Source organism: Sceloporus occidentalis, unplaced genomic scaffold (genome assembly GCF_023333645.1).
Source record: "Sceloporus occidentalis isolate IW3139 unplaced genomic scaffold, rSceOcc1.0.p SCAF_205, whole genome shotgun sequence".
Taxonomy (NCBI): Eukaryota; Metazoa; Chordata; class Lepidosauria; order Squamata; family Phrynosomatidae; genus Sceloporus; species Sceloporus occidentalis.
In genome coordinates this window covers 590284-602320 of record NW_028317185.1, presented here as the reverse complement: position 1 = coordinate 602320, position 12037 = coordinate 590284, and the positions used below count along the sequence as shown (strand labels likewise).

The 12037-nt window shown below is 43.9% G+C and overlaps 1 protein-coding gene across 1 annotated transcript in view; it reads left to right on the top strand.

Moving 5' to 3' along the window:
• The window catches only part of LOC149277925 (potassium channel subfamily T member 2-like), a 47895-nt gene extending 36296 nt beyond the window's left edge, over positions 1-11599 (top strand). The window contains exons 13-29 of the mRNA XM_089502561.1: positions 227-290; positions 936-1044; positions 1337-1445; positions 2563-2712; positions 3058-3293; positions 3484-3700; positions 4067-4172; positions 4710-4882; positions 5739-5810; positions 5946-6080; positions 6409-6520; positions 6630-6731; positions 7098-7181; positions 8584-8712; positions 9209-9518; positions 10590-10674; positions 11488-11599. Coding sequence (XP_089358687.1) covers positions 227-290; positions 936-1044; positions 1337-1445; positions 2563-2712; positions 3058-3293; positions 3484-3700; positions 4067-4172; positions 4710-4882; positions 5739-5810; positions 5946-6080; positions 6409-6520; positions 6630-6731; positions 7098-7181; positions 8584-8712; positions 9209-9518; positions 10590-10674; positions 11488-11599 — 2305 coding nt within the window. The remainder of the gene's footprint in view (positions 1-226; positions 291-935; positions 1045-1336; positions 1446-2562; positions 2713-3057; positions 3294-3483; positions 3701-4066; positions 4173-4709; positions 4883-5738; positions 5811-5945; positions 6081-6408; positions 6521-6629; positions 6732-7097; positions 7182-8583; positions 8713-9208; positions 9519-10589; positions 10675-11487) is intronic.
• Positions 11600-12037: the final 438 nt, after the last annotated feature.

Genomic DNA, 12037 nt, shown 5'->3' with positions numbered 1-12037 from the left:
TCTTTGTTTCATTCATATTCCTATCTCTGTCGCTCTATCTTTCATTCACTTCTGCATGTTTCCACCGCCATGTAACTCTTTTCCATCCGCCTGCCCTTTTGCAAGGTATGCTTAGAGTGTAAATCTAGCCCTCTCCCCAGGGTTTTTTTAAATGTCTATACTCTGTATAATTCCTCAGCTTTTTATTCTTGCCGTGTCTTTATTCTTGCTGTTTTTTTTCCCATAGAATTGATGATGCGGAAGCCTGTTTTATTCTCAGCAATCGCTTTGAAACGGACAGAATCGCAGCTGTACGTCTAAAAACATTTGTGAGAGGAGGGTGGCAACTGCAATAGTGGTTAATATTGATGACTTAAACAAAGAAGAACAAAAACGGGTTATTGGACTTCCATGGAGTCTGTCCGTCCCACCGCAGGGTGACACAGACAGGAGGGGGCTATGGGGCACGGAGTCTGTCCCTCCCACCGCAGAGTGACACAGACAGGAGGGGGCTATGGGGCACGGAGTCTGTCCCTCCCACCGCAGGGTGACACAGACAGGAGGGGGCTATTGGACATGGAGTCTGTCCGTCCCACCGCAGGGTGACACAGACAGGAGGGGGCTATGGGACATGGAGTCTGTCCGTCCCACCGCAGGGTGACACAGACAGGAGGGGGCTATGGGGCACGGAGTCTGTCCCTCCCACCGCAGGGTGACACAGACAGGAGGGTGCTATGGGGCACAGAGTTTGTCCCTCCCACCGCAGGGTGACACAGACAGGAGGGTGCTATGGGGCACAGAGTTTGTCCCTCCCACCGCAGGGTGACACAGACAGGAGGGGGCTATGGGGCACGGAGTCTGTCCCTCCCACCGCAGGGTGACACAGACAGGAGGGGGCTATGGGGCACGGAGTTTGAAATGTTTGATTGAAAATAATTCTCATTCTCTTATTTTAGGATCATCAGACAATCTTACGTGCTTGGGCAGTGAAAGATTTTGCACCCAATTGTCCGTTGTATGTTCAGATATTGAAACCAGAAAATAAGTTTCATATTAAATTTGCAGGTACAGTAACCGGAGGTCGGTTCATTGCTTTGGAGCAGCAGGAGTTAAAGGGACATAACAGGTGGCATTATAGGGAGTGTTTGTGTAGAGTAGTAAGATGTATAAAGTGGTTATAGCTAACAACAAAAGTAGTTATCCAGGGGTTTATATGATCAGTTGCATGTGTCATAGTAATTTCCGCTCTGTAAATATATATAAGATATGTAAATATATATGAGATATATGTTTGAATAAAGAAAGCCGTCGTTAAACTTATGTTTCCTTCCTCCTGCACCGCCTCTCATGGCTTTAGATCACGTGGTTTGTGAAGAGGAATTTAAGTATGCCATGTTGGCTCTGAACTGTGTTTGCCCGGCTACCTCAACTCTCATCACTCTGCTTATACACACCTCCAGAGGACAGTAAGTGGCGTCTTTCACCGGGCATGTTGTGCGTCGTTTGGCAGCGCTTCATTCTGATCTGAGCTCTGATTCTGCTCATGCAGCGTTCTCTGCTATTTCCAGCTCCAAAGCTAAAAATGCCATTCCTTGCTAATTCCAAATGTGTTCCTGTGCGAGAAACGGCTGAGCAGTCCAATTCATTTAAGGGAATTCTAGCCATTTTTTTCTTTATATTGTTAACTATGTCAAATAAATAATCGGTACTATGTCAGTCTAATGAATATTAGAATTTTTTTTAATTTTAATACACTCTTGGCTCAACATTCTAAAGTGTAAATGGGTCAGTTGAGGAGATCAGAGATCCATTTGGCCCATTGAGAAGCAGCACACCGAGGGGCCCAAGTGACTTCGACTAGGCTTTTTTTTCTCTGCATATATGCCACGTTGCTGGTATCTGGTGGATATCGTCGCTGATTATTTGTTCCTGGGGAAAAGTAGGGGCAGGAAAGGTGGCCCCCTTGAGCATCTATCTGTGACTGGTGTCCTCCAGAAGCTTCAAGGACTCTAGACAATGTCCTGGATTGTTTATATGCTTGCCCATGTGTCACCAATAATGTATATGTCCACATACGTAGGCTTCTTTTTAAGTCTGATGTACTGATCAGTTATTGCTTGGTTATAGTAGCCCCTGTACTGTTTCCTGGCATTCCTGATTTCTGTGTTTGACCATGGCTTGATCTTCTGGACTCCTATTGCCCGTGACCCTTACCCTTGGCTTGTGAGTCGGTGTTGTACTTGGACCCTTTGGCTCCTGAACCTTGCATTCTGGGTTCCACGGCTGGTCATCCTGACAACAGATTGTATCTTTTGCTAAGTTCACTTGCTCTCTTATGACCTCCTCTTAATTTACTTCCGGGATGCTTTTACCAACAGGTCCATCTAGCCATCTGCCCATAACGCTAATCATTTACTTACTTTTACTCTTTTTCTCAGGACAGCGCCCGTGGACCCCTTTCGGCAGCGTGCAAGTCCCTGGCAGGCTCTATCCAGGTAACTACAGTTTAACACAATTTCCTAATATTTGTATTTCCTTTTAAACTTTCCCTTTATTTATTACTTTTTTGTCCTTCCAATCCAGAGACAACTCCAGCTCTCCCGACCAGTGGCAGAAAACCTACAGCCGATGTTCCGCCAACGAAGTCTACCACATTCGGCTGAGCGAGAGCAAATTCTTTGGGGAATACGAGGGAAAGAGCTTCACGTACTCATCCTTCCACGCTCACAAAAAGTAGGTCTTTTGCGCCTGACGCCTATTTCTTTTCGTTTCGGAGTTAATGCGATCCTCTCGTAGGAAGATTCTTGTAGGAATTCTTTTCCACAGAAGCTGACGTAGTTTTCTAACTATTTCTAAATATGAAATATCCCAAATGGAACACGAACAAGTATAACCTTTCAGATTATTACTGTAGAAGCCTTCTTCCCGGAGTCATATGTATAGTATTACAACATTAGCTGGTGACAATCAAGGGAAAGAGGGATTTAGGGATAAGGTATCATACAGAGAAACCCTTTGGGGGTATGTAATGTATTTTATCCATATAATTTATCAGAATCTTCTTATCGCCATCTCTAGGTACGGGGTCTGCCTGATTGGTGTCTGCCGGGAGGAAAAAGCCAACATCCTTTTAAATCCAGGGCCATGTCATATTATGTCGCCGACCGACACCTGCTTCTATATCAACATTTCAAAAGAAGAGAATTCCGCCTTCAGCTTCAAGGAACAGGAACAGTTCCAGAGATCAGGGATCCCAAAATCTGCTTACCATGGGCTAACTAGGCTTCCGGTCCATAGCATCATAGCCAGCATGGGTGAGTGGGCCAAGAGATCTTCGGGGGACAACAAAAACATACTATACTGAGCACAAAGACTGTTTTTTCCCCATAAATATGATTCATAGTAATTATATACATTTTAGATTAAAGCTTTAGATAGTAAGATTTAATCAGAGGTTCAAATAAAATCTTACTATATAAATATTCCCAATCCTTTTTTTGCTAGGTACGGTGGCCATGGATCTCCAGGGGTCTAGGAGCCCAGAGAGTGTGGACATTAACATGTTGAGTCCGCCTGCTGACCCCAACCAAAAACGGAAGCATAGCATTGACCCTGTGCCTGATGTTGTGGATGGTGGCACTGGTGCAACTTTTGACCTCATGAGTGACCAGTCAGAGGATGAGATCAGCCAATCAGATGATGAGTTGGACATTTCTCATGAGTAGGTGATGGCAACAGGATAGGGAGAACGTCACATCTTGTCCTGGTGGTGATGCTGTTCATAAGAAAGAAACAGTTTGCCTATAGGTGCTCTGTCCATATATCTTAACGGCTACTCAGCGCCAAAGAAGTCTCTAACTTTTAGAAGTTTGTAAATTTAAGTATGAAATTCTTAACTAAAATTCTAAGATTTTTCTTCTTTAAGTTTTATGTATTCACGTTTGATTGGCTAGGATTTTTGTTCAATCTTGTAGTATGTTAGTAATCAATAATCAGGGACGTGGACGTCCAACAACAAAATTGTTTAAGAATCACTATCAATTTAGGTAGTCGGACTTAGATTGCCCTCTTTTTTCTCTCTGAACAGCTGGGTGAAAGGGTACCCCTCCAACACCCCCTACATTGGCAGCTCTCCTACCCTATGCCACCTTCTGAAGCAGAAGAGCCCCTACTGCTGCCTGCGTCTGGATAAGGTAACATGAATCTGCCTCACATAATTTGCACCCTTAACGCACCATTTAGTTATGTGTCCCACGCCATATTAAGGGAAAGTCTAGTCCAAATTTTTCTTTTTCTTTTTTAGTGCATTTTGGAATCTATTTTAAACGAACGTTGGTGCATTTTACCACATGCAATTCGGTGCAGACATTATATACTTAGAAAATGAGACTTCTGTGTCATTTAATTCCTCCCCTAGCTGTCTCTAGTGAAAGCAGGAAGGGTAGTTAAGTAAGCAACCCAAACATTCGCACTACCACTATATTCTTTCATGTTCAATATTTCATCTTTGCGGAGGTAATGGGTGGTGTCATGGTGGTAGATGATAAAACAGCGTAAGCATGGATGATGCTAAACATTTGGTATTTGACTCTCAATTGCATGACACAAGATCCTGCTAAAATTCTTCATGTGCCCTGTGAAGTCCCCATGTCTGTCCTGTGGAGGTCCAAATATACCCCTTTTCCGTAATTTCCTACCTAAAATGTTCACGCTCTTTGCCCTCTCCGCAGAGCTGCCACCACTACCCATACGAGGACGCACGGGCGTACGGATTTCGGAATGCCTTGGTGATTGTATCGGCAGAGCGTGCGGGAAACGGGCTTTATAACTTCATAGTACCCCTGAGAGCGTATTACAGGGCAAAGAAAGAGCTGAGCCCTATTATCCTGCTACTCGAGAACACGTGAGGACCAGAACCCGATTAACATAGAAGATCTATAAAAAGGGACTATAGGGTTTTATATAGACTCATAGAATGGTTTATATGGAGTAATAGGGGAAGGGATATAGCGGGGTTATATAGAGGGATCAGAGGGAAAGGCTATACATTACAGGAGGGTCTGTAAGGAAAGGTCAAATGCAATGGTAGGATGGTGATATGGAGTAAAAGGGGGCGTTATACGGAGGGTTTATATGGAGTAATAAAAGACAATAAAGGGAGGAGTTATATGTTCAATGGGAGGGGCTATATGGAGAGGTCATATGGAGAAATAGGTGTTATAAGGAGTTATAGGGAGGGGTTATATGGAGTAATAGTAAGGGTTATAGGGAGCGTTATATGGAGTAATAGTAAGGGTTATAGGGAGCGTTATATGGAGTAATAGTAAGGGTTATAGGAGCGTTATATGGAGTAATGTAAAGAGTTATAGGGAGAGGTTATATGAAGTAATGTAAATAGTTATAGGGAGAGGTTATATGGAGTAATAGTAAGAGTTATGGGGAGCGTTATATCGAGTAAGGTAAGGAGTTATAGGGAGCGTTATATAGAATAATGTAAGGCGTTATAGCGAGCGTTATATAGAATAATGTAAGGCGTTATAGCGAGCGTTATATAGAGTAATGTAAGGAGTTATAGCGAGCGTTATATAGAGTAATGTAAGGAGTTATAGGGAGCGTTATATAGAGTAATGTAAGGAGTTATAGGGAAGGGTTATATGGGGTAGTGGAGTTATAATGAGGGGTTATATGACTGTGAATCTCCACCCTGTCCATGCTCAGGTGACACAGCATCTTACATTATGCTATTTTTGCTACTCTAGGCCGGACACACAGTTTTTGGAGGCTATTTGCTGGTTCCCTCTTGTATATTACATGGTTGGATCCATAGATAAGTAAGTAACTCAGAGGCAGATAGCTCTGTGCCAGGTGTGATACAGATAGGTTCGTGTATAATGCTGACAAATAGCCATGTATGCAGTGTTGAGAGATGCGTAAAGCTGACAAATAACCCTGTTCTCTCCCCTTAGTCTTGACGACATGCTGCGCTGTGGGGTGAGTTACGCGGCTCACATGGTCGTGGTGGGAGAAGAGAGCTCCATGATAGCAGAGGAAGACTATATGGCCGATGCACGAACCATTGTCAATGTGCAGACTCTGTTTAGGTAATAACATTACTCTCTAGTGGAACAGACCATTTAACCCACTTGACCTGTGCCTTTGAAGGGAACAGCAAGTAGGCCAAAACAGAGCTGGTGCAGCTCAGCCTAAGTGGAGAAGTACAAGATGGAGCCAATCCATCGTTGGTGAGTCCATCTTGGCTTTTGCATGGCCAAGGTGAGCTATGTTTTGGCCTGGCTCAGCCCAGGCTTGCCTACTTCTAGCTTCAAAACTACTGTTATATAATAACACAGCATTTTTATTAGTCTATTTGGCAGCTGAATGACATGTATATCTGTGTCTAATCATGGCGTCTCCTTCTGCGCCCTGCAGGCTGTTTCCAGGTCTGAACATCATCACTGAATTAACACACCCTGCCAATATGAGGTTCATGCAGTTCAAAGCCAAGGATAAATACTCTGTGGTCCTCTCTAAACTTGAGAAGGTAAGAGCTCTAATACTTCTCACGTACCGCCTGTCTCTCTTTCTCTCTCTTTTTTTTCTCTATCTCTCTCTGCCTATCATCCCTTCCTTAAAGCTCTGTCCTCTCACAGAGGGAACGTGAGCGTGGTTCTAACCTGGTCTTCATGTTCAGATTGCCCTTTGCTGCTGGAAAAGTCTTCAGTGTTAGCATGTTGGACACTCTACTATACCAGGTAATTTACACCTGAAAGAGGCATCATCAGACTCCCCGGAAATGCATTGTGTTAGTTCAGGCTCTCTCCCTCATTATAACACCTTCTATTACTCCATATAACACCCCTCCTAACTCCTCAAATAACTCCATATAACCCTCTCTATAACTCCGCATATAACTCCAAATAGCCTCTTCCTATAATGCCTCCTATAACCCCATATACCCCCCGCCTTTAACTCATCCTATTATTCTATATAATCCCTCCCTATAACTACTCCTATAACTCACATAACCCCTTCCCATTACTCCATATAACCGCTCCCAATCTCTCCTATGTCTCCCTGTAACGCTTCCCGCTGATGACTCTTTGCACGGTTTGGCGCAGTCCTTTGTTAAGGATTACATGATCTCCATCACTCGTCTACTACTGGGTCTGGATTCAATGCCTGGCTCTGGATTCCTCTGTCCTGTAAGTCTTCCGTTACATTTATTCTTGTTTTTCTTCCAAACGTTCTGATAAGGATTCACTAAAAGACAGTAAATGGGAAAGAAGTTCCACTTTAATATGCAGAGAATGTGTCTTCATCTTCATTGTATCCTTTACCTGTCTGAACCAAGTGGGATATCCAGGAACAGAAATTTTCCTGACTTAAGGAATAGAATAATAGAATTTTGGTGCCAGGTAGGACATTTTAGGAGCCAATTTATTCTTTTTTTGAAGAAAGGTGAAGCAGCATATCCTGGACTAAGCCTCGGACAGCAGGTCTCCATGGGCCACCTTGGCACAACACATCCTTAATAGGCAGAGCATTCGGCAGAACATATCTCCTGCAAGCCAAGGAGCTTGGGGTGAGGGTAAATTCCTAGGGGGGATTCTGTACACCTCTAAAATTATTTTCCAGCCTGACCTCCAGAGGCCTCGATTGAATGGGCCGTTTTGTAGCGGTCAGGGTGGGATGTCACAACCTTATGGTAGTTTTGCCCTTGCCTAGGAAGGCTCTAAATGTTTAAACCCTGAGACACCGCAAACATTAACTTGAATATTTGTACTGACTCACTATAGTTTTGACCAAATTGTTCTAATAACAGAAGTTAATGCATTTATGAAGTCACCAGTATTCAAGCAGGTCATTCACCATGAGAGCGGGGTAAAAACTAGGGGTGGTGCATATGTACAGTAGATCCATACATAAAAATGCGGAGGTACCTTTGGTTTAGAACCTAGAACATATGTTGCGTGTATGGTTTGACCTTGTTTATCTCCATTTTTAGGATTTAGAGGTCAGAAATCCTTTTTCTTCTTTCTTTAGATCATCCCAAAACTCACTCGCTCGCTTTACATTATTAAACTGTCATTCTATATCTAGAAGTGAGGCATTGACGTTCTTTTTCTTAGTATGTCCCTGAAGGCAACTTTTAAATTACAGACTTCAAACGAGCACATTTAAAATCGATTCTCCTAATTTAAATACATGAGTCACGTCATAAAAGTTCCATCTTCGGGCTCAATGGATTAATGAAAATAACATCACTCCGTAGAGTGCTTTTTTTTTTTATATCACTTTGAAGGGCAGCACTTTCAACGCGCTGGTCGGTAATACGCAAAATTGTTTTTGTGTCCTGGAAAAAAATATCCAATATGATTACCCTTACGGAAAATAGTTTTAGATCCTTTTGCCCCGGAGCAAAGGAAGATGTTATGGGGGGGGGGGTACCACAAGGAATATTGGAACTAAAAATATCAGGTGTCATTTTATTATATTCCATGGAGGACTCAACTTGAGTCGGTTGTCCAAACCCACAAAGAGAGGTTACTTTGCCAGTAGAGGGGCCAGGACGTTAATTGTATTTAACCTTTTATTCCATCCCAGCTACGGGTGACAGAGGAGGATCTATGGATCCGTAGTTATGGGAGGCTTTATCAGAAGCTATGCTCAACTACCGGCGACATTCCAATTGGCATTTATCGAACCGAAACACACATGTTTCCAGCATCTGAGGTATCCCAAAAAACACAAATGCTGTTGCCCCTTCAATAAAGCCACCGACGGGGTTGTACTATACATGTATACGTTTGTATAAGTAACTTGATCCTGCAGTAAAAAGGGATTTAACAGAAGTGGATGCAGGGGGACAATGTTTACGACATGTGATCGACTCAAGAACCTTATGACGTTCTATCACTTGGCTTCTCTATAATCATCGCCTTACTTTTAGTTGTTGATTTCTGTCTAGTAGTTGAGGAATATGTAAAATCGAATGCCCATGATTAGGGCAAAGCTGATGTTTTCTCTGTAACTTCCATGTGGGAAAACCACCAGCTTGAAGGTTCTTCTACCATCCAATTGATTTAGAACATGAAAAAGGCTCGATGACCCAGAGAATTTGAATTTTCCCCCTGCAAATCCATAACTGTTTTGAATTCAACCCCAGGCTCAGTTTTCCCTTAAACTTTCTTTTCTCCTTCATACTCTTAAATGTACTTTTCTAACCAAGTCACAGGTCTCCATCAGTGTGGAGGATTACGAGGACACGCGCGAGACGCGGTGGGGGGATTCTACCCACAGCCGCCCCACACACCGTAATTCTACGTCGAGCGACCAGTCCGAGCACCCACTTCTGCGTAGGAAAAGCATGCAGTGGGCAAGGAGACTAAGCCGCAAGGGGGCCAGGCAACCGGGAAAGTCGACTTCCGAGAGGATAAGCCAACAGCGGATGAGCCTGTACAGACGATCAGAGCGTCAGGAACTAAATGCCCTGGTGAAGACCAGGATGAAGCACCTGGGTCTTTCCACCGCAGAATACAGTATGAGACATTGGGGCACTAGTGGGTGAATCAGTCTTTACACATAAAGGTTTATTTTCTTAATGAGGGAATCTGCAAACCATTAGGTCCCTTCACGGGTTACCAAGAAGCAGCTCTCAAGTGTTTCATTGAAATGATATTACCATGTTCTTGGCCAATCTCTAGTGACGCAGGAGAACTACAGACTGACCATGTAAGATTTTAAACTAGCTGTTCAATCATATAATAGATGCCCTTCGTTCTTTCCCCACAGTTTAATGATGGCTCTTTGGTCTCCAGGACAGAGAGTTGGAACTCTATGTTTCAATAAATTATTCTGACGTAAATACTAAAATCCAGGATAATAAATGCTTACTAACCTTGAAGATGTGGATCATCTTCTTTCAAAGGCAATAAAATGTATGCTTCAATAGCTACCTAAAATAAAATATACTTATCCTATCTACACAAGGCTAAAGGGTATTCTTCAGACATGAAGTCTGCCATTGCAATAGACAATCATATAGGAAACAGCTAGGTCCCTCCCACCGCAGGGTGACAGACAGGAGGGGGCTATGGGGCACGGTGTCTGTCCCTCCCACCGCAGGGTGACACAGACAGGAGGGGGCTATGGGGCACGGAGTCTGCCCCTCCCACCGCAGGGTGACACAGACAGGAAGGGGCTATGGGGCACGGAGTCTGTCCCTCACACCGCAGGGTGACACAGACAGGAGGGGGCTATGGGGCACGGAGTCTGTCCCTCCCACCGCAGGGTGACACAGACAGGAGGGGGCTATGGGGCACGGAGTCTGTCCCTCCCGCCGCAGGGCGACACAGACAGGAGGGAGCTGTGGGGCACGGAGTCTGTCCCTCCCACCGCAGGGTGACACAGACAGGAGGGGGCTATGGGGCACGGGGTCTGCTCCTCCCACCGCAGGGTGACACAGGCAGGAGGGGGCTATGGGGCACGGAGTCTGTCCCTCCCACCGCAGGGTGACACAGACAGGAGGGGGCTATGGGGCATGGAGTCTGTCCCTCCCACCGCAGGGTGACACAGACAGGTATCTTACATGATGTTTCTCTCTCTTGCAGTGGACATTATGGATACAGATAATACATTATCTTATATCCTCATAAATCCTCCTCCAGACACTAAGCTGGAGCTCAATGATGTAGTGTAAGTTTAATTGTGACGTTGTATTCATTGCTTCCTTACTGTCTAGCTTTAGGTGTCTCATTATCCAGGACTGGGTATCTCATTGCCCTCCTCTTGTCGGCTCTCTTTGTGTCTTATTATCATTTATTGTAGTTGCATTGTCTCTCTCTTGGTGTCCTATTTTCCCGGTCTTGAAGTCTTATTATCCTTTCATCCAATTTTGGAACTCGTGTTACCTACCTCTCTGTGTGTAATCCTGATCTTGTTTTATTGTCAAGTTGCCTGTGTCTCGTCCTTGGTGCCATTTTGTCCACGTCATGGTGTCTTATTGTCCACATACCAATGTCTTATAATCCTCATCTTGTTCTGTTTTTGTCAAGTTCGTAGTGTCACATAGTCCTTCCATTCTCTTTGTCCTCTTCTAATATGGAGCGAATTAAATCTCCTCATTTTATTGTATTAGTGGTTCTCCATTCCTTATATCTCTCAAATGCCTATTTTCTCCTGAGGACATCTTCAAGCTCTTCTTCCTTTTGATTCATATAAGTGTATCTTCTAGCTGTCATTTCATCATTGTGTGTTTCTTATTATTCTCATTTTTCCTATTATACTGTATTCTCTCGAGTTGAAGTATCGCTGTCTTTTATATCTGAAGCCTCCTCATTCCATTTCTCGCATTCCACCTCAATGCCTTCTAGCACACATTTCAGCTGTGGTATTAAACATCCGTAACCAGCAATATCTTCCCATTCGCCAAATTATTTCAATCAGCTCTTGTTGTCTTTAACATGCAAATATATAAAGTTCTCTAAATGACATTTATCTCCCCAACAGTTACCTCATCCGTCCAGATCCTTTAACGCTTGTCTCCAATAACAACCGCAAACCCAGTGTCACTCACTCGGAAGGACACGCTCATGACACCAAAGACAGCACCCATCTATGATCCTTAAGATTTCTGATGGGTGACAAAGAAAGAGACTGAAGGGAAAAAAAGCAAGAGGAAGACACGGTGAGGGAGCATCGTCTCCCACGGACAGAGGACTGGACCAACATCATAGATCTTTGCTGTGTCCTTCTTTTGGGAAGTTAGCAACCTTACCTTACATGCTTCTGATATCAGTTGGTTGTTTAAATTCCTATTTCTGTCCCATTGTACATCTTCTCCTTCACCTACGGTGTCCTAAGCTCATTGTGTACCTGGACGCTCGGCTTGACGATCCCTTGTGGATTGTTAAGGGTTTCCCGATGAAAGGACACCATATTTAAAGATGTGGAGGTATGCGAGAGGACCTTTCAGAATCTGTCAGCCAATATATAGTCATAGCAATACCAAGCGCCGAGTCCTCTGTCTAGCTGTAAGTTCTTGTGTTCCTTCTCAGCA